Here is a 22,768-nt window from a genome sequence, read left to right on the forward strand (position 1 = left end):
TGGCTCCCTGCTGCTGTGTGTACTCTTGGGGGGGTAGTGGGAGTATGTGCTCCTCAAATTTGTCTGGGCTGGGGTGGGTGGGGGCTCCCTGCTCTGCTGCTCTCTACCCAGGGCCTCCACAGCCCAGAGGGTAGGACTTGGTGTGGCAAGGCAGAGTGAGGCAGGGGAGGCTTGTGCTGGTGCTGAGAGCCCCACATAGCTATAGAGAGGCTGCTGCCAAGCGGGCAGGAGGCACTTCCTATGGCAGCGCAGAGCTCCCAGCAACGGCACAAGCCTTTGTGCCCTGCTCTGTCCTGCAGTGTCAAGTTCTGTCTTCTGGGAGGTGGAGGAGTTGTGGGGAGGGCAGCAGAGCAGAGAGCGTGTGTGGATGGGGAGCAAGGGGCAGGGCCCGAGGAGCTGTGGGTGGGGAGTGAGGGGCAAAGGTATGGGGAGGGTACCGGCATGTCAGGGCTGCTCAGCAACACAAAGTGATATCGGGACAACTGCAACTGTCCCCAAGTCCTGGTGAGCAAAGGGGGCAGGGAAAGCTCTGATTTTTATATAAACCCCCCCCAAAAATCAAACAGCAAAATTGATAGGTATTTAGAATGTATTTTATTATAGTGACCAAGGCACTGTTAGGCTTCCAAATTGCTTCAAACATGCAAAAATATCTATAAACCATTGTGTTCAACTCATACCTATATGCATAGTATGTATGCAATAAAAATCTCATTTTAATTGCAGATATTGGGTTTTTTAATCAGAGAATTTGTGGGAGATAACTGGTGATTTTTAAATAGAGAAAACCAGGATCTGTGATTACACTATTTGGGCAAATTAAATTTACCAAACTTTGACAAGATGGGCAAAAGATCTTCATGTGATAAGACCAAAACAAGACTTGTGTGAGCTAACTATATATGCATCTAATAGCCTTAAGGTCAAGCAAGCCGTTGCATGTACAAGGGTGATGGAGAATGTGCTTTATTGCTTCTCACTGTCAAGATTCTTGTTTTCATGCATTAGTATGTTTAACTTCCTTCTGTTACAGATCTTCCCTTGTACTGCAGAAGCTTGGTGGGATGAAGAAGCCCACTGCTATTTTGCTGTGCTACCAGGGAGATTGGATGCTGCAGAAGGGATGTCATTCCCTCCTCCAATACAGAATGAAAGACTAGAATTTGAAGGTTTCTGTGTTCTTTAAGCTGGTAGCCTGAGTATTTAAGTCTTCTGCATAGGGAAGTTTTTCACTATAACAAAGTATAAATTTAAACCAGTTTAGTTGTTATATTTGCCTTTTTGGACTGCCATATGTCAATTTGGCTAGTGACAGACACTGCACACACACTGGTTTAAGTGATCAAAAACTAGTTTTAAACTTGTAACAGAACATGTTTTAGTGCACATAAACCAGTTTGCAAATGGCTAAAATCGGTTTGAGATAAGCCTGGTTGAATGTACTAATAGGACTTAACTAATTTGGGTCAAATCAGTTTATGCAATGTCTGTCCCAGACCCCTTGCTGGTTTAAGTTAAATTGGGGGAGGAAAGAGGACTCGGGAAACTATAGGCCAGTTAGTCTTACCTCGATCCTGGGTAAGCTTTTTGAGAGAAATATCCTGGCGCATGTCTGCAAGGGGCCAGCGGGGGAAGTTATGCTTATGGGCAACCAACATGGGTTCATTAGAGGCAGGTCCTGTCAGACCAACCAGGTGGCCTTCTGTGACCAGGTCACAAAATCCTTAGATGCAGGGGTATCAGTGGATGTAGTCTTTCTGGACTTTGGGAAGGCCTTCAACACTGTCTCTCACCCCATTCTCATTGAAAAACTAGGGGGCTGTGGTGTCGACACCTACATAGTCAAATGGGTCACTAACTGGCTGGAGGGCCGCACCCAGAGAGTGGTAGTGGATGGGTCATTTTTGACCTGGAGGGTTGTGGGCAGTGGGATTCCCTGGGGCTCGGTCCTTGGGCCCACACTGTTCAACATCTTCATCAGTGACTTGGACGAGGGGGTAAAAAGCACCCTGTTCAAATTTGCTGATGACACTTTAAGATGTGGGGGGGATGTGGGCACGCTAGAAGGGAGGAATAGGCTGCAATCAGACCTAGACAGGTTACAGGGGTGGGTGGATGGGAACAGGATGGGTTTCAACACTTACAAGTGCAAGGTGATGCACCTGGGGAGGAAGAACAAGCAGCATACCTACAGGCTGGGGAACTCCCTTCTCATCAGTGCAGAGGCAGAAAAGGATCTTGGAATCAGTCTTGATGCCAAAATGAACATGGGCCAGCAGTGTGGGGATGCAGTCAGGAAGGCCAACCATACCTTGTCGGGCATCCACAGATGCATCTCAGACAGGTCCAAGGAGGTGATCCTCCCCCTCTATGCAACACTGGTCAGGCCACAGTTGGAGTACTGTGTCCAGTTCTGGGCACCACACTTCAAGAGGGATGCGGGCAACATGGAAAGGGTCCAGAGGAGGGCCACTTGTGTGATCAGGGGGCAGCAGGGAAGGCCCTACGAGGAGAGGCTAAGGGACGTGAACCTGTTCAGCCTTCAGAAGAGAAGACTGAGGGGGAATCTAGTGGCCTGTTACAGACTAGTCAGAGGGGGCCAGCAGGCATTGCGGGAGTCCCTGTTCCCCTGAGCACTACCCGGAGTGACTAGAAATAACGGTCACAAGTTGGCAGAGGGTAGATTCAGACTAGACAGCAGAAGGCGCTACTTCACAGTGAGGGTGTCTAGAATATGGAACCAACTTCCAAGCGAAGTGGTGCTGGCTCCTACCCTGGTGGTCTTTGAGAGGAAGTTAGATGAATACCTTGCTGGGGCTGTTTGACTCCAGTACTTTTTCCTGCCATGGCAGGGGGTTGGACTTGATGATCTGCTCAGGTCCCTTCCGACCCTACCAACTATGATACTATGGACTCCCCCAGCATCCTGGCATGCTGTCTGGGTTGGAGTGGGCTCTCTGCTCTGCAGCACGGCTGGCCCCTCCTCTCTGCTCCCTGGCTGCAGCTCCCGCAGAGACTACAGGCTGTTCCCTCTTACCACTCCCTGCTAAGCAGGAGTTCCCCCCATCCCCACCTTGCTGAGAGGTGTCTGTGTATTAGCTAGCAGACCACATGCTGGCTCCAGGCTGCCACAGAACAGATAGTACAAAAGCAGAATCAACAGGTGGCTGGTGATGTTCCTCTGTTTTCTTAATGGGGTGATAAACACTGAGTTAGGGGTGATAACACCTTATCAATTCCGTGCTGCCCTGGTCAGAAGTGGGGGAACCCCTCCTTAATCATAGCATCTTGCTGGGGCCTGGCCATGCCAGGAAAAAGTACTGGAATCAATTCAGGCTCAGACTTTTTGAATGTCTGTCCCTAGCTTTAAGGTTTGTGCTAAGCTGAGAAGAAAGTATTCCTACTATAATTATTGTTTACATTAAAGTTTATTAGTTTTATTATGGTTTATTATTAATTAGTTGTATGGGTAAACCTTCATGTAAACGGTATCTGGAGATTATAATTATATTTGAATGTTTATGCCCTCATAACACCACTGTCAAGGGCACCAAAACATAATATCACTTTTACAAATGGGGAAGCCTGGGTACATAGTTAACTAACTTGTTCAGAGTGTTCCTGGCAGAGGTAGGGTTGTAATCTGGACCTGCTGGGCCAGGCCAGCATTTGAACAATTGGACAAACTTATTTTCTTTTAACAATATGATGATATAATATGTGCTAAATATAAGATGGTAAAATATATGCTGGTATAACTGGTATAATGGTACAAAAGTAGGCCTTTTCTAATAGACAAGGTTGTTTACGTGGTAGACTCACCTTTTCAAATGGTATGTTTCTCTTTCCTGATTCACCTTGTTTAGTATGTTAAAAAAGGGACTCTTGCTTGCTATACCTGAATTTACTGTTTCTCTTTTTCTGGACAGGTGAGTTAGTTTGTCTACTTTTAAGGATCTTATGACCATAAACTGTGCTGTGAAATTGTCCCCATGTTAAACATTATATTGTTGAAAGATTTCTTTTTATATTGAGGGGAGGAGGATGAGAGGATTTCTGACATTGCTTGAGACTTATTTTATTTACACTGTAACTTTAAAGCTCAGTACGGGGGAAATTCAGAAAGCAAGATAGCCCAGATCTTCAAAAGTGTGGGGTATTCAGGAAAGGCACCTGTGGATAGCTGTTAATGTGTTGTTGTTTGACTCTGTTTCTGAAGTCTGAGATTTGTCTCGCCAGTAACAATTGCAAAAGCAACTCTTTTTGTGAAAGTTTCTTAAAGTAAGAATTACAAGCCTCCTAATATTGATTCTACATTTTATAAAGGCTTATCAGCTTTTGATTCTGTCATGAAAAAGTAACACAGAGAGAGACTGAGGGTTGGTAGACATTACAGTTGGCATGGGCTAACTGAGGAATTTTAGGCTCTGTTAAAGTTTGCATATGCTGTGAGCAGTCACAGGGTTAATACCCTTTGTAACATGCAGGACACTGACCTGCTCCTAGAAGACTAGTGAGCAGAGGTATGGCTAGGAGCTGCTAGTCTGCTCCATGCCTGCCCTGCTCTCTGGCTCTCTGAGGTAGTATAGACTCCAAGTATGGGGCCCTGCCAGTCCCCCTGGCCCAGATTAGGGCCATGCCTGCCTGCCTGCCTTCCCCCTCCCCAGCACCTTGGGGCTCACCTGCTCTCCTGTCCCCTGGGAGTTCCTCTCCTCCCCCTCCCCTCCCCCAGTCCCCACCTCCAGCGTCCCACTAACCTGTGCTCCTGATGCCGGAATAGGCAGGGAAGGGGAACCCACCTGCCTGATGCCACTACTGTTGCCTCTTTCCAAGCTGAGTACAGACCCCTGGAAGATGTTGGGATCCATGGGGAAGAGTGGATGAGCAGGTCCTGATCTTGGGTTGGGACCCACTCATCTGTCTCCCTGTGACTCCCCCAGCTGTTCCCCACTCACCTGCCTGGAGAGCAGTCATGGTGGAGTTGGCTTGGTGGTGTTGGCATCAGGCAAGTGGGTTCTCCCTCTCTGCTTTCTTCTGCAGTGGTAGTACAGGTAAGCAGGGAGCTGGGTAGAGGGAGCAGATCGGGGCAGGGATGAGCCCCTGAGAAACATGGGGGTGAGTGAGCCCTGAGGGGCAGGAGGAGTGTGAACTGCAAGGGATGAGGGGAGGGGGCAGGGTTGTGAGCCCCAGGGAACAGGTGAGGTGGGGGAGCCCAGAATGGGAGCAGGAGGGGAGGGAACCTGCAGAGCATGCAGGGGAAAGTGGGGGATTCTTACCTTTGGGGCACCTCTGCTGCCAGCTCTCCCTGCTACAGTGGCTCCTGGGATGCTGGGAGACTGCTCCCAAGGTAAATTAGTTCTGTGGAGCAGAGTGGAATGACTGCAACACAAGATCTGTAACAGCTGAAGGAATTACTGGTGTGAAGATGACTATATCTGAGAGGAGCAGAGGGTACTTAACCTTGTCTTTTCTTGTCTTAATGTATGGATGCTTCCATTTTAAGAGCCATTAACACAAGTTACAGGTTACCATTCACAACACCCTGACTCTAATTTTCTTTTGTCTCTATTTTAGCTGGGGAGGAACAGGAGTAATTGTGACATCCATAAAGTAAGAGAGAGTACTTGAAGTGGTACTCACACCTGAAGTCCTACTTTAGATTTTCTGAAAATGTTGCACATAATCAATGTAACTGGTTCACTGGGCAACATTAGAGACTTCTTAAGGCGGAAGGACAGGTTTATTTATTTCATTTCCAGATCTTCATAGGCATTCATTTACATTTTATTTAATTTGCAGCTGATAATGTTTTTTTTATGTAGCCTCAGTTTTCTTGGTTTATGCATAAACATTTTAAGTAATTAGGTTTCTCTTTTTTTTCAGGTGTTTCCTCTGTAGTGTAGAGGCAATATGTACTCGGAGTGGAGGTCCCTGCATCTTGTCATTCAAAATGATCAGGGTCATACTAGTGTACTTCACAGCTATCCTGAAAATGTGGGGAGAGAAGTGGCAAATTCAGTGGTGCGTCCCCTTGGGCAAGCCTTAAATATGCCATCAGCAACTGGGAGTGAGAGTTTGTTAAAAACAGATAAAGAAGTAAGTGTCTGTCTTCAAAGTTTTTTATGCTATTTCTTTTTAGGTGCTAATAGCCATTTAGTTGATCTGTGTAGTGTTTTTTGACCTATCTTGGATTATTAAAAAAAGAAGACAATCCAGAAGCTTTATGAAGTGAAAATACAGTCTTCAGTTAGTGCCTTTTTGCTATTAATTTCTTTCTGACACAAGTAATTCCATTAGTTGTCTCTTAATTTTAAAGTAGCTTTTTTGTGGGGGGGGGGGGTGTGTGTACATTCATTTATTTGTTTGCTTTGGTTTATGTGTTCCTTATCTGAACAGAGCTGCTGCTGTTTATTCATATTTCTTTTCTGCCAGTGACACAAACTATGGACGTTTTGTCCATGGTGCCTTTTTTCACAGTTGTACAATATATGTATGTTGCTTTAACTATCTGCAGTATTAGGTAGTATTTTTGCAATGTTATAAGTACTTGGAAATTTAATATGAAGATAAATTAATAAAGTATCTGTCTGTTGGTTATGGTATTTAGCTTGCCATTTTCCCCTTAAAACTATGAAGGGCTTGTGTCAAAATAAGCTGGTAAGTGAACCTAAATTTGGTGTAAATTGAAAGTTGCCAGCAGAGAGTGATATTTTTATTCTTAATTAGAAGAAAAAAATCCTGTTGTGGTTTCTATATATCATCTTATTAATAGATGGCAGCACAAGGCAGAATTAACAATGTTACAGTACATAACAGATTTTGTGGACTTTTAGGTTGAAAATAAGTTCATAAATAACATTGGACAGTATATTGTTTCAATTTCCATGGTAATTCTTTCAGTAGTAGTAAGGTCTCTAACTTGGTGTGTGGCTTTTGAGATTTTTCCAAATGTAATAGTTTATTTTCTTGAAAGAAAGTGATGAACATTAGCATGTTGTTATTGCTGAAAATGGGAAAGGGACAGTTTCTGTTAGCACCACTAGGCGTTTGTCTGGTATGCACCATAGCTGAACAACTTCCTTTATCTTTGACTAGGTAAAATGGACTATGGAGGTGGTTTGTTATGGTTTGACCCTCCCACTGGATGGCGACACTGTGAAGTATTGCGTTGATGTATATACAGACTGGATTATGGCTCTTGTATTACCTAAAGAGTCTATTCCACTGCCAGTTATTAAGGAACCAAATCTCTATGTTCAGAGCATTCTCAAGCACCTACAGAATCTCTTCATACCAAGGTGAGCAACAAGTCTGCAGTAACTAGAGACTAAAGACGTTTCAGGGTTTTTAGCCACAGTCATGTCATTCTCTTGCAGAAATGGTAGCTAAACCAGAGGAGGTTGCTTTAGTAAAAATAAAATTACAACCGTTTGTCTTTGCTACGAAACATGGTTGTGTCTGAAATTAGAATGTCAGATTCTTTTAACTTAGGGTATTGAATTGCAAATTTTTGTTGCTGCAACCAGTTGAACTACTTAATTAAAAATTGATCTTTGACTTCCAACTAACAATTCTAAATGCACCTTTAAAGAACCAAATATCTGTGGATACAGTTATCTGGGGGTGGGGGAGAACAGAATTAAAAAATATTTACACCACATCAGTGTGTCCTCCTTTGTGGGAGGAATGGCGGGGACGGGACAGACAGGAGGTTGTTTGTGTGTGTTTGCAGGAGGAGGGTATGTTTTTGAAAATAAGAAACCAAAAAGTATTCTTCAGGTTGAACTGGGAAAAGGTAACATTGAAGGTTCTGTGTTTAAAGAAATGGTAAGCACATGATGCAAAAATCAGTTAAGGAATATAAACCTTATTTGACTGTAACATTATAAATGTAGGAACAAAGAATATAGATCCTACAAGCTTGAGCATTTATATCCTGGAATGTAGTGACTCTGAAAAATATTTAATAGTCTTGGAAGTGTAGGGGTGCACTGATAAAGATTTTCTTGGCCCATACCAATAGCTATATCAGCCAATACCTATTCTATAGCTGATATGGGGGAATGCAGCCTGGCAGTTTGGAGAGCAGTGTCCTACCGGCAAGTCTGTTTGGGGGAAGGGACATGGGGGAGGGAAGGAGTGTGGAGCAGGTAGATTGAGGCCCCCATGGTTAGGGGAGGGAGTAGGGATAGGGTTGAGGCAGGCACTGCTCAGCTAGAGCAGTGAATGGGACCCCAGGGTGGGGTGAGAGACAGCTGTGGGCAGCAGGCAGCCCGGCTCCACCCTGCGCACAAATCTGAGGGGGGGGGTGGGGCACATGCCCCATATGCCTCCTCTGGGTGTGTGTGCAACACCCGGGAACTACCGTCCCCCTTCCCACCCCTGTGCCATGGATGAGCTGCCTGCAGCTCTCACACTCCTGGCTCCGGGGTCCCTTTCCCCACCCTGGCTGGGCAACGCCTGCCCCTGACCTACTCCCTCCCTCACTTGATCTGCCTTCCCCCAATGACCCTTTTCCTCCACAGACATACCTGCAGGGGAAGGGTGCTGTTCTCCAAGCTGCCTGGCTGCATTCCTGGCCCTGTGCAACTGCGTGCATGCACAGGGCATTTATTCGTGACATTATCGGCTATGCTGGCCGATTAAAAGCTGATAATGTTAACTTTCCTTTTTATCGGTGCCGATCGGATACTTCAATCTCAGCCTCAATTGTTGGAAGGTAAGAAATTGCTGTAGGGGTCTTTCTGAAATCTCTATCATGCTTTCTCCCCTGCATTTAAGTCTTTGGTGGCTTTACAAAGCACCAACAACATCAGCTATTTTTACTATGGGTGTAGAAATTGCCCCCATTACTGTGTCAGAAGCACTACCTCGAGCTTCTATAAATAAGAGAGATGTTCCAGAATTGCTTTGCCTTGATACAAAGGTCAAGAACCTGTTATAGCCTCCTGTGGAACAGCATTCCTTCCTCCTCTAGGAGTCAGTTTTCTTTTAGAAGCGTAGAAAAGAATAACTTTGGATATGTAGGTCCCAGGCTAGTGATCATGGAAAACTAGGATTGCAAGGGACTTCAGAAGATCTAGTCCAACCACCTGCACAAAGCAGGACTATCCCCAACTATATCATCCCAACCAAGGCTTTGTATACTTGGGTCTTAAAAACCCCCAAGGGTGGAGATTCCACAGCCTCCCTGGGGAGCCTGTTCCAGTGTTTTACTACACTAGTGAGAGGTTTTTACCCTAATATCTAACCTAAACTTCCCTTGCTGTAATGTGAGACCATTGTTCCTTGTTCTTATCTGCTACCACTGAGAACATCCTCTTTTTTTCAGGTAGGTGAAAGCTGTTATTAAATCCCCCCATAATCTTCTCTTCTCCAGACTAAATAAGCCCAGACACCTAATCATTCTCGTTGCCCTCTGTTGGGCTCCTTCCAATTTGTCTGGATTCTTTCTGTACTGGGGGAGCCCAAAACTGAATGCGGTACTCCAGATGTGGTCTTACCAGTGCCGAATAGAGGGGAAGAGTCATTTCCTTGCTCTGCTGGCAATGAATGCTCTTACAAATGCAGCCCAATATGCTGTTGGCCTTCATGGCAACAAGGGCACACTGTTGGTTCATATTCAGCTTATTGTCTGCTGTAACCCGTAGCTCCTTTTTCTGTAGAGCTGCTGCTTAGCCAGTCAGTCCACAGCCTGTAGCAGTGCATGGGATTCCTCTGTCCAAAATGTAGGACTTTGCACTTGTCCTTTTTGAACTTCATGAAACTTCCTTTGGCCCAATCCTCCAATTTGTTTAGGTCGCTCTGACTCCCAGCCCTACCTTCCATGTATCTACTACTCCCCCCCAGCTTGGCATCATCTGCAGACTTGCTGAGAGTGCACTCCTCCTCATCTTTCAGTTCATTAATCAAGACACTGAAGAAAACCAACCCCAGAACCAACCAATGGGGCACTCCACTTGATACCGTCTGCCAACTAAAAGCTTAAGCCATTGATTACTACCCTTTGAGCCCAATGATCCAACCAGTTTTTTTTATCCACCTTGCAGTCCATTCATTCAACCCAGACATCCTTAGCTTGCTTGCAAAAATGCTGTGGGAGACTGTGTCAAAAGCCTTGCGAAAGTCAAGGTGTACCATGTCCACTGCTTTTCTTGCATACCACAGTCAGTCATCTCGTCATAGAAGGTTATCACGTTGGTCAGGCATGACTTGCCTTCGGTAAATCCAAGCTGACTGCTTTTAATCAGCTTTTTCTCCTTCAGGTACTTAAAACTGAATTCCTTGAGGACCTGCTGCTTGATTTATTTTTTAATGTCTGCTCCCCCCGCCAGGGACTTAAGTGAGGCTGTGAACAGTTAGTGGTTCCCCAGATCTCCTCTCATTTCTTAAAGACAGGCACCATATCTGTCATGTTCTAGTCATCTGGTACCCTTCCAGGTGTCCATAAATTTTCAAAGATAATGACCAGTGGCTCTACACGTGCATCAGCCAACTTCCTCAGCACCCTTTGAATTGTGTCCAGCTGTATAGACTTGATAGATGTCCAGCTCTTCTAAATGGTCCCTAATGTATTCTTTTACTACTGTTGGCTGCTCATCTCCTCCAGAAACAGTGGTGCCAGGTGCAGTGGTCTGGTAGCTGATCTTGCCTGTGAAGACTGAGGTTAAAAAAGGCTTTGAGTACTTCAGCCGTTTCTGCATCGTCTGTCACTAGGTTGCTTTCAGTAAGGGGACCCACACTTTCTCTTATCTTCTTCTTTTTGTTTACATACTAGTAGAAATCCTTCTTGTTACTCTTCACTTTCTTTGCTAGCTGGAACTCCATTTGTGCTTTGGCCTTCTTGATTTCATCTCTGCATGCCCAAGCATTGCTCTTATTCTCCTCCCTAGTTTTGTCCAAATTTCCACTACTTATAAGGTTCCTTTTTGTGTTTTAACTCACTGAAGAGTTCTGTGCTAAGCCAAGCTGGTCTTCTACTATGCTTCTAATCTTCCTGCTCATTGGGATAGTTTGTTCCTGTGCCCTCTGTGAGGTTTCTTTAAGGTACAGCTAGCTCTCCTTTTCCCTCAGACTGGCCTCCCAGGGGATCCTTCCTATTAGTTCCCTGAGTGAGTTTGTCTGTGTTTCTCAAGTTCCAGATCCTGACTTTGCTGCTCTCCTTCCACCCTTTATTTAGGATCCTCGACTGGATCGATCATCCCCTGGTTGCTGCTGCCCAAGTTGCCATCTGTTTCCAAGTTCCCCATCAATTCTTCCCTGTTTGTGAGCCATAGATCAAGAAGAGCATGGCCTCTAGCTGGGCCCTCCAACACTTGCAACAGGAAGTTTTCCCCACCATTCTCTCCAAAAACTTCCTGGGTTGCCTGTGCACTGCTGTATCGCCCTTCCAGCAGATGGCAGGGTGGCTTGAAGTCCCCTTGAAAACCAGGGCCTGTGATTGGGAAACTTCTGCCAACTGTTTGTGCAAAGACTCATCCACCTTGTCTTCCTGGTCTGGTGGTCTGTAGCAGACACTTATCATGACATCACCCTTGTGGCTCTCCCCTCTGACCCTAAACCAGAGATTGTTCAACAGGCCTTTCTCCAGATTATACTGTACCTCTGAGCAATTTTCCAGCCATTTTACCTAAAGAGTGCAACTCCTGTTCCTCTTCTGCCCTGCCTTGCCCTCTTGATCAGCACTCCAGTCATGCAAGCTATCCCACCAAATCTTTTTTATTCCAGTTACATTGTAGTTCTGTGACTGAGAACTTGCAGTTCTTTCTGCTTATTTCCCAGGCTCTGTGTGTTCATCTGTGGATGTCTGAGGTAAGTAGCAGACTGCCCTGCTTTCTCAGGAAGAATGAGAGAGCCCCCTTGTTGCCCCTTCCTACTTGTGCTTCCTTCGGGTTACCTGCTTCTGCAGTTTCATAAATTTGTAGATGTTAGAGGCTGGAAGGGACCTCACAAGATCATCAGGTGTGGCCCCCCTGCACTTGGGCAGGAAAGACTGTTGGGGTCTGATGACCTCAGGAAGGTGCATGTCGAGGTCTTTTTTTTTTTTTTTTTTTTTTTAAAGATCTTCAGGGTAGCTGATTGTACCACCTCTGGGGAGAGTCTGTTCCAGACCCTAGGCACTCAAATTGTAAAGTAGATTCTCCTTATGTCCAGTCTGAAGCAATCTTCAAGCAGTTTGTGGCCATTGGTTTTTATCTTCCCCTAAGGTCCTGTAGGGTGTCTTGGTGAACAGAAGTTCCCCCAGGCCCTGATGTATGGCCCTTTATATACTGATAGGCTGCCACCAATTCCCCTCTAAGTCGTCTTTTTTCCAGGCTGAACAGTCCCATGTCTTTCAGCCTCTCCTCATATGACCTGCTCTCCAGATCTCTAATATGTACGTGGCCCTCCTTTGGAGTCTCTCAACCTTCTCCACATCCTTCCTGAAGTGTGGCACCCAGAACTGGACACAGTATTTCAGCTGCAGCCTCACCAAGGCAGAGTCAAGTGGGAAGATGCAAGCAAGCAAGATTAAGGATGTTAACAGTATCTACATGTCAGTGTTTTGTTCACTCTGCCAGCTATGGCATCACATTGGTGGATCATATTCCTTCTGTGGTCTGAAAGATCTTGGGGTCATGACAGTTGTGGTGCTGGCAAGTGTAGTGCCACCAAGCTTGTAAGTGTGTTGCGGATTATTTCTCCCCAGATGCAACAGTTTACATTTCTTCATATTAAACAGCTTCAGTTTTTGATCTGCCTACCTTGCAAGCCTGTCCAGGTCAGCCTATATCCCCAGCCTGTTCTCAAGTGTGACCACACTTCTCCATAATTTGGTGTCATCTTCAGACTTTCCAGGGCACTTTTTTTTTAACACCTGAATACAAATCATTGACCAACATGTTGAAAAGCACTGTTCAAAGTACTGAACTCTGAGGGAAGCCACTAGTCACCTGCTGCAATGTTGACTCAGTTCTATCTATTAATACGCTCTGGGTCCTACCTTGGAGCACATTACCTAACCACCAGACTGTAAAGTAGCCGAGGCAACATTTTCCTAATTTTATCATGAGGACATTGTAGAAGACTAAGTCAGAGGCCTTTTGAAATCCAAGTATATGACATCAGCCTCATTTCCCTTATCCAGGTGGCAAGTTACCTGATCGCAAAAGGAAGTGAGGTTGGGCAAGCATGACCTGCCTGCAATGAAGCCGTGTTGGCTGTTGTTTAGAATACTGCTGTCAGTTAGCCTATCAATAATGGATTCTTTGATTTACATTTTTCCAGGGATTGAGGTCAAATTGGTTGATCCTCCTTTCTCCCTTTCTTGAAGGTAGGCACTACACTGACTCTTTTCCAGTCTTCTGGGACCTCTCCCGAGCACCGTGAATTCTCAAATAGCTTTGCCGTAGGTCACACAATGTTGGCCAATTCTTTCAGCGCTCTTGGGTGCTGTTCATTGGGTCCTGCTGACATCCAGCCTCTCGAGATATATTCCCTTTATAAAGTCTTTGCCAACTATGGGAGGGTATTGCTGCCCCCCCCCCCCCCCCCCCAAATCATGTTGTATCTTGTCAAGCAGCCTCGCACCTTTTTGGACTGGTGGAATACTGATTTGAAGTATTAGCTTTGGAGTTTGGTTTTCTCCTGAATATCGGTTATCAGCGGTCCCACTTGATTCAGCAGGGGCACCATGTTTCCCCTTTTCTTTTTTCTCTGACTTCCTACATATCAAAAGAAAGACATTTTATTTTTCTTGATTTCTGCCTGCCAGTTTGAATTTAGAAAAGCAAAGGCAGCATCTGATCTGCTCCATACAGGTGCGGGCTATTGCTGTGATCTCCTCCATGGTAGTAATCCCTGACTTCCATCCTGTATAACCTCTTTTCAATTTCAGAAGATCCATGAGTTCTCTATTGAGCCAAGGGGGTCTCCCAGCCCTTTTGCTGCCTTTCCTTTGAAAGGGAATGGACTTCCTTTGTGTTCCAAGGATTGCATCCTTGAGGAATGACCACTCTTCTTGGACTCCCTTTCCAATCGGATCGTGGTCCCACAAGGCCTTGCCAACCAGTCTCCTAAGCTTCTGGAGTCAGGCAGGGTTCTTTGAGTAGATGTGATATCTTTTATTAGACCAACTGAGCAGTTGGAAAAAAGTTCTTGGCAAGCTTTTGGGCACAGTCACCCTGCAGGTACAGGGAGTCTGCTGTTCTGAGACTCCCTATGCCTGAAGAAGGGTGACTGCACCTGAAAGCTTGCCAAGAACTTTTTTCCAACTGCTCAGTTGGTCTAATAAAAGATATCACATCTACTCAAAGAACCTTGTCTGCCTATGTCCTTAGACCAACACAGCTACAACCAAAAACCCAGCTTTCTAAAATCAAGGTTTTCTTCCTTACTGACTAATTTCCCTGTCTTTACAGTGGATGGAGAAGGTGACCATCTCATGGTCACTATCACCTAGCTTACCTCCAATCCTCAGGTTACTCACTGGATCATCCCCTTGGGCCAGAACCAAATCCAGGAGTGCCTTACACCTGGTTGGCCTGTAGACTTCTTGGGTGCGTCCAGACATGTGTAAACGTTTGTTTCCTCTGGAGACAATTAGCAGTGGCATACATTGTGCTGCAGCTACTTGTCCCTGGGGAACGCCTGTGCCATGCGTGCTTTGGCGCTTACTTCAGGATTTACCTTACATCTCCTGGTGCACCTAGTTTTACCTCACTAGGTAATAAGCCTGCCTGCAAAGATGTTCTTCTCTCTCTTCATCAGGTGGATCCTGTCTCTTCCTAGCAATTTTTTTGGAACAACATCCCATGGTTGAAGAAGCCTGAGCCCTGCTGGTGACACCATCTGTGTAGTCCATGCATTGATATTCAAGATTTGTCTGTTCCTGCCCGGGGCCTTACCTTTGAATAGAAAGATCCAGGGGAACACCACCCAAGCCTCTGTCCTCTTCCTTAGCCTTGTACTCAGAACTCTGTAGTTATTTTTTTTATTTGCACAGGCAGTATCATAGATGACCGCATGAATGAGCAGCAGAGGGCCAGATGAATCTTGGCAATCCTTTAGTGATATCTCGGATCTGGGTTTAGGGAGACCTCCCAAGACAACAAGTTAAGCTGGCAGAAGGATGCCTCTGTTATCCCAGAAGCTTCTGTGCCCCTCCAAAGGGAGTTGCCAACCACCACCACCCATTGGTTTCTCTCGGTGGCAGAGCTCTCAATCCTCCCAAATTTGGGGAGGCCTAGCCTGGCCTGTTCCCCTGACAGAACATGCTGCTTGTCTATTGCCAGGATCCCATGTCTGTTCTCCAGCTAAACCACTACAAGTAGGGGTGAAGACTTCTTGCTGCCAGAGGCCCCAAGCTTCCAGCTTCTACCCTTGTAGGAATCCAAGTCCTCTTCTTCAGCATTGCTTTGGTAGTTCTTCTGCAGTCATAGAGGTCTCCTTCAGCACTGAATCGATTGACTCTTCATGGCTGAGGATACTTCAGACCCTTGCTACCACCTCCTGTGACTTGCCTACTTCCTGAGGGACACCACTAAGAGATGCTGCTCACATTGCACTCCCCCCATCTGGCTGTCACTGGAAGGAACCTGAAAACTGCAGTCCCTGCAGCACCAAACCAGGACCTGGGTGGAAGCCTCACCTGTGAGTGGTCCTGCCTGGACAGATACTTGGCGCGTGCAAGCAGAGGAAGAGCTGGCAGTGCAGTGGCTCTGGCATTGTGGAACATCCTCCAGCTGTCTCTTAACTTTTCCTGTCCCTCTCTCCAAGCATAACTTTTGAAGCAACCTCCCCTGAAAGCTGGTTTATTTGTTGCTCCTTAGTTCCTATTTCCTGCTAGCCTGCTTCCTCTCACAAAGCTGGTGAGAGGAAGGGGAGAGAGTTTCCAGGTGAAATCCCCTTCCAACTCTGGTCTCTAGTTAAACAAGGGACTTGGGTATTGATATAACCGCTGAGTTTTAGTTGCTTATGCTGAATATCTAGGTTTGTTATGCTTAATTTAAAGCAAGAACTTACGTTTTAAAGGCTCCCCTTCAAAAAGGGAGCAGCAAACTGACTTGTGAACTGCTTGCAACCTGCCCTAATTGTACGTCACTTGGGGAGTTTTCCTTTTATACTCTCCTGGGCCTGGACTGGCTTCACCCCTTGTTAGGGTTGCTGTCAGACATAGGGAGCAATTGCTTGGCTAGCAGCACTCCCAGGTACTTAGAGCACATGCCCAAACCCACCGCCAACCAAATAAACACTCATCAAGCCAAATGCAGAGAGAGACCTGGCTCACTTCTTGTAGGAGTAGTACATGGTGCCTGGGTCTTCACTGGGAGCAAGAGGAAGAGAACTGCTTGCAAACTGCCCTATATGCTGTGCTTGGTCGCTCGGGGAGTCTCTCCTTTTATACTCTCCCGGGCCTGAACATTGTGGGGCCACTTCATGATGTGTCCTATTCAGTTTCAGTCTGCATCTGTCTTCTTTCCTTAAGCTCTCCAGGGACCTCTTGTAGGAGACTTTTGGAATGAGAAGTGAATATTGTAATACAACTTAAAGCTGCAGAAATAGTCCTTCTAAATTCAGAGGAAGGGTTTTCTGCTCCCATTATTTCCTAGTGTCAAAGAAAAAAGTGAGTTGAAGGTTGGTTGGCTTTCCCTATCTTGATGTGTTCATTCATTATTTTAAGCTTTGAACGGTCATCCTTGTTTCATGCCTTTCATCAGCTCTTGGCCGCTAATGATGCTTTTGAGAATTGCATGAACAGAAATTATCCCAGACTTTTTAGGTAGGTCACTTTACTTCCAGCCCAGGGTCTTGTACAGTGGTCTGTCAATAGCTGCCCATGGTTTTTATGAATCTACTTGCTATAGCTGCTGCCCTGCTCAGTCTGGGGACTTGGGTGTATCCCTGTCCTTGTCAGGGCAGCAGGGAGGCTTCAGATTCAGTTAGCCCAGATTTATTAGAGTGGGCCCTTACTTACAAGCATGCCATTGTGATAGTCTTACCAGGTAATGTGGTCTAGTTTCTACTTTTTTTTATAGGGTTCCTTTCTGGATTTCAGATCATTGAAGGGTCTGCTGTTCAGCTGTGGTGGTCTCTCCCTATCCTTCCTTTGTACAAAAATACTAGCTCTTGTGCCCTTCATATTGTCTACTTTAACATTATAGCCAGCTCTTGTCGACTCCTCCTTTTTCCCTCTGACTTGTCTCCCAGGATATCCTGCCCATCATTTTCTTGAGTTTGTTACCAGGGGTATAGGTTGTAGCCATGTTGTTCTAAGGACGTAAGCAGACAAGGTTCTTTGGGTAAATCTGATATCTTTTACTAGACCAACTCAAATAGTTGGAAAAATTCTTCTTTGCAAGCTTATGGGTAAAAATACCACCTCAGGCTGAGGAAGCACCTGCATCTGATGTGTGCTCTTCTTGGATGGAATGAATAGTAAAGTCAGAGGCTATATTGAAGCCCATTGAGCCCTTACCTAAATATGGTTCTGTTGTCTTTTTAAAATTTAGACAAACATTTTTGGAGGATTTGGAAGAGAATATCTGGAGATTACAATTGAATGCAATTAACAACAGAGACCACTTTTACTGTAGTACCTGCATGCTACAATCTTTAACATATTTATCCTTATAAAACCCCTTTGAGGCAGGTAAATATTAACATCCCCACTGTGCAGATGGAGAACTGACTCAAAATCTATGGGTCCTGTCCAAGGTGATATGGGAAACTTGAGATCTGCTCAACCGCAAGTACTAGATTAGTATTTTAACTACTGGTCCATCCTTCAAAGGGTATTCAGTACTTTATCTACATTGAAGAGATACTTGTGATTTAAAACTGAAAAGTAGAGCAGAATTAAATGCTTGATTTCATGGTCATAGAGCTATCAGCACTTGTCCTTTTTTTGATTTTACCCCTTTGTGTTAATGTTGTTTGCCCTTAATTGTCTCTGAAGAATTCCGTGAGTCATCCCACTGAGACCAGGACACACTGCTCTTGATATTGTTTGTTGCTTTTCAGGTCTGGCTGGGTTTTGGGCATGTATGTGTTATCCTCCTGGGTCTGTGACCAGTGGAATTATTGCAGTTGGGCACCTGTTAGTCAATGAGTATTTGGTTAGTAATTAAAACAAAGCATTGAAGAGAGAAACTTAACCTGAGAAATAGAGTATATATGCACATCTATCTTCCCTGAAGTTCTGCTGTTTCAGAACTTAATTCTAGATTGCTAGAGTATAAAGGAACTGTATCTAACTTAAGAGGAAAAAAATCCCAGTTTGCATAAACTATAAACAATCTTTAAAACTCCAGTGCTACAACTAGTTGCAAAATTACTGCATTTAGTAATAAGATGAGGTTACGAAACATAAAATGAGGTCCTGTGTCGTCCCCCCCCCCCCCCCCCCCCCCCCCCCCCCCCAAATCACCATGGGGTAAAAAGCATCTCATTTTACAACTAGAGGTGCACTGGTATTATATTAGATTGGCATCAGTAAACAGAAAACTAATATTATTGACCTATTGGTTTTTGTGGCTGGTGTAGTTGATAATATACCAATAAATTTAATGTGCCTTCTGGCTGGAGCCCTGGAAGCTGTGTGTAGCTGCAGCATGCATGTGGCCAGGAATGCAGCCAGGCAGTATGGGTGGCTTGTCTAGGGGATGTTGGGGGTTGGGGGCAGGAGGCTCTCCCACTGCTGTGCACACCCCTAGGGATTTTTGCAAGGGTAGATGCAGGCTGCCTGCTGTGGGCTTGAGGCTTTCCTCCCTCCTGCCATTGGCCCAGGAGCTGTTCACTGACCTCACGTCTCCTGCCCATCCAGCAGCCATGGTGGTGGCAACTTGTGCCTCCTGCTGCCAGATGGACAGGGGATGTGAGGCCAGTGCGTGGCTCCCAGAGGAAAGGCAGCAGGGTGGAGAGCCCTGAGCCTGCAACAGGCAGCCTGTCTCTGCCCTTGCTCTGCTTGGCTCCAGTTAGAAACATCCCTGCACTTTAAAAATGATAGCGGCAGTGCTTGAATGAAAAGCTCATTAGATGAGCATTAGTTCAAGCGACACTTCCTTTCCCCCACCCCACCATCTTTAAGTGCCAGGACGCTGATCCCTGCAGCTCTGTCCTGTTCCCTGTCCCAGTCCTAGGATCCCATTCACTGCCCTGGCCAGATTGCGCCCCCAGCCCTGACCTCTGCCCCACTCCCTCCCTCACTTTGGGGGGCCTTGATTTGCAGCCCCCATGTCCTTTCCCTCCCCCTTCACAGGCTTACCTGCAGGGTGCTGCTCTCCATGCTGCTTGGCTGCGTTGCTGTAAATTGGTTATCAGATTGGTATTGGCCAATAGCCAATTTATTCACCAAGCATATTGGTATTGGACAAGAAAATCTTTATTGGTGCACCCCTCCTTACAGCTTCACCCTGTAGGTGTTTTCATTCTTCCCCACCCCTCCCTCCATGTCTGAGCTGTCTGCTTTTCCCACCTCCCCTTCCATTCCATCTCTCATCTTCTACGCTGCATCAATCACAGAAAGTTCTCCCCTCTCCTCTGTTTCACTTTCCTGTGAAATTTCTTCCATCACTTTCAAGCAATTCTTAAACACCTTTTTCCAAAGGAAGGAATGTAGGGACATTACCAGCTGACCTGTAGATTGGTTCCAAAAAGCCCTAAGTGATCACTCTCTGACTTGCACAGACACCTCTTGGCATTAGCTAGCAAACCACATACTGGCTAGGGTCTGTGCTGTGGGAGAGAGGAGGCAACTAGAGGACCTTATTCAAGCTCTGTGTCCCAGAACAGTGGAAAGGATGTGTCCCAGTGTGGCCCTGGATAGAGTGAGCTGACCAGAGTGCTTCCATTGCCTCCTTTGTTTATCAGGATGTGGGTCCAGCTGCATTTCTTCCCCCCCCCACTTCATGGTGCTGAGCACCCCTGGTATACCAGTGCCCTGCCCATGCCATTGCCTCTCACTCTCAAGCTGCAGCCCCCTGGCCTTGCCAGTGCCCCTTAAGTCCATAGGGGAGGGTGGTTATGCTGGTGGCTGTGGGCTAAGGGGTCTCTGCCTTGTTGCCCTCCCCCTGGGGCCTCTGCAGCCCAGCAGGTGGGACCCAGCAGGACAGGGTGGGGAGACTTGGTGCTGCTGCTGGAAGCCCTGTACTGCCATGGTGAGGTGCCCCCTGCCTGCCTGGCAGTGGTGGTGGTGGGGGCACAATTCTGTGCTCCCACCCCTGCTGCTGTGTGAGCAGGGAGCACCTTGCTATGGTGGTGTGGGGTGCCTGGTGGTGGCAGCATGGAGCTTCTCAGCAAGCAGCCCACGTCTGTCCATGCCCTGTAGGCATCTGGGAGGCATATACCTCCCTTGGGAGTGCTCGTCGTGGTGGGGAGTCAGCTGCTCACAGCTCTGTTCTGTTCCTCAGCCGGGCTCTGAAGCTGCATATTCCCACCCTGGACCCCAAGCTCATCATACTGCCCCAGCTGGTCAGTGGCCCCAATTATTTCAGGTTACCCTGGGGAAATTTTTTTACAAATGCCTAGGTGCAAGTCATTTGAGCGTCTCATACACCAGGGTAGGCAAAATATGGCACGTGGACCAGATCTGGCCCACCAGGCGCTTCTAACCAGCCTGCAAGGCCCCTAAAAATGTAGGAAAACAACATTTATTTGCCCTGGCTACCTGTCAAAGATGACAGGAGCCAGGGGCAGTAGGACTTGGTGGAAGCTAGTGGCAAGGCCCATGCAGAAAGTGGTGCCTTTTTGGTGGTCGGGAGGGGCAATGGGGAGTGCAGCAACAGCTGGGTGGGAGTGTGGAGTCTGCACTTGTGTCCCAGGGTCAGTGCTAGCAGGGCCCTGAGTGGGGTGGCAGGAACATGGGATCTGGGCCCACAGAGGTTGGTGGAGTTGGGCTGGGCTGTGCTAGCAGGGAGAGGGGGGAGCCAGCTCCTGCTCTAGATGTCCTGCTGGCCTGGGCTCTGTTCTCCTGTTACCCCACTCTGGGCCCTGCTGGCTCTGGGACACCAGTGTGGGCCCCGCACTCAGCCCAGCTGATGCTGTGTTCCTGTACGCCCACTCCCCCCACAACACACACACAGGACGTGACTCCTGGCTGCATCGCCAAACTGCGGGAGCACGGTGCTAGGAGCATGTACATGCCTGCATATCTACTGTCTGCGCAATGGGGGAGGGAGTGTGTGTGTGTGGGGGGGGCAAGTCCCACACGCACCCACACCCCCCCACACACTGTCATGCTTGCAGACCCAGCCACCCTCCCCCTGACACAGCCCCCCACAAACCTCATATCCACATACACCCTTCATATCCCCCCCACACATGCACGCTCCCTCACCTCACACCTACATCCCCCACATACCCACAGCCCCCCCATAAATGTTTGCCCTCTCCCCCCAATATACAAGAGTAAGATTTCATTTTAAGCTATTAAACTATCACTTCTACGTACACTGCACAAATGCATGCAAGTCAGGACAAAAATACGTTTACAGGGTACCAGGAGTACTCTTGAGAAGTGACAGAGGCTGCAAGTGCAAGGGACTTGGTTGTCATGGGTGACTTCAATTACTCGGACATAGATTGGGTTGAACACTTGACTAGGTCAGATCATTCACACAATTTCCTGGCTGTGATCAAGGAGGTCTTCCTGACCCAGGAAGTGCAAGGGCCAACTAGAGGTAACGCTCTCCTGCCAAGGGAGATGATCTGGTGTGTGGCTTGAACATTGAGGGTAAGCTGGGTGACAGTGACCCTCAATTAATCAGGTTCATTGTCTGCTGCAAGGTTCATAAATCAACCAGCAGGACTGAAGTTCTGAACTTCAAAAATGCTGACTTTGACAGGCTCAGAGCATTAGTAAGGGGAGGAGATGCAGGACCAGGAAGAGAAAGTGAACGGGGTGCACGAAGAGTGGTTGTTGCTCAAGGATACAGTCCTCAAAGCGCAAAAAAACCCTCTTCCTGCAAAGAAGAAAGGTAGCAGAAGGGCTGGCAAGCTCTCTTGGCTTAATAGGGACATTGCGGTCCTCTTAAAAAAGAAATGAGGTGCATGCACAGTGGAAGCAAGGGATGGTCCTCAAGGAGGACTATACAACAGTGGCTAGCACTTGAAGGGAAATGATCAGGAAAGCCAAGGTGGCCACTGAGTTTGGATTCGCCATGGGAGTCGAGGACAATAAGAAGTCCTTCTTTAAGTATGTAGGCAGCAGAAGGAAAACAAATGGAAGTGTGGGACCCCTGCTGAACACCTCAGGACAGTTGGTAACTGATATTCAGGAAAAAACTGAACTTCTGAATGCCCACTTTGCTTCAGTATTTCACTGGACCAAGGGGAAAGTCCAGCGAGGTAAGGCTCATGGGGGACATGCCAGGACTGACAGCTTCCCCACTGTGGATACTGAGTGGGTGCAGTACCAACTAGAAAAGCTAGACATTTGTAAGTCAACAGGACCAGATGGACTCCATCTGAGAGTGCTGAAGGAGCTGGTTGACGTCATTGCGGAACCCCTGGCAAAGTTCTTTTAGAACTTGTGGGGCACAGGGGAATCCCTGAAGATTGGAAGAGGGCAAGAAGGAGGACCCAGGCAACTATAGGCCAGTCAGCCTAACCTCCACCCCAGGGAAAATCCTAGAAAATTGCTCATTAAAAAATCTATGTACAATACAGTCACTGAAAGTAAGATTCTGAATGATGGCCAGCATAGCTTTGTTGGTGTTGTCTTACCAATCTTATCTCCTTCTATGGCCAGGTCTGTTGATACCTGGACACAGGAGACGTGTTAGACCTATAT

At 46.8% G+C, this 22,768-nt stretch overlaps 1 protein-coding gene across 5 annotated transcripts in view; it reads left to right on the forward strand.

The window, feature by feature from the left end:
• Window positions 1-5,883: 5,883 nt before the first annotated feature.
• RALGAPB (Ral GTPase activating protein non-catalytic subunit beta) overlaps window positions 5,884-22,768 on the forward strand; it is a 200,559-nt gene continuing 183,674 nt past the window's right edge. For all 5 annotated transcript variants that reach the window (XM_090020643.1, XM_090020644.1, XM_090020645.1 and 2 more), the window contains exons 1-2: window positions 5,884-6,096; window positions 7,096-7,298. In XM_090020643.1, coding sequence (XP_089876769.1) covers window positions 5,911-6,096; window positions 7,096-7,298 — 389 coding nt within the window. In that variant the 5' untranslated portion in view covers window positions 5,884-5,910. The remainder of the gene's footprint in view (window positions 6,097-7,095; window positions 7,299-22,768) is intronic.

The sequence above is a fragment of the Crocodylus siamensis genome, chromosome 10 (assembly GCF_052110815.1).
Source record: "Crocodylus siamensis isolate JL-2025a chromosome 10, ASM5211081v1, whole genome shotgun sequence".
NCBI lineage: Eukaryota > Metazoa > Chordata > Crocodylia > Crocodylidae > Crocodylus > Crocodylus siamensis.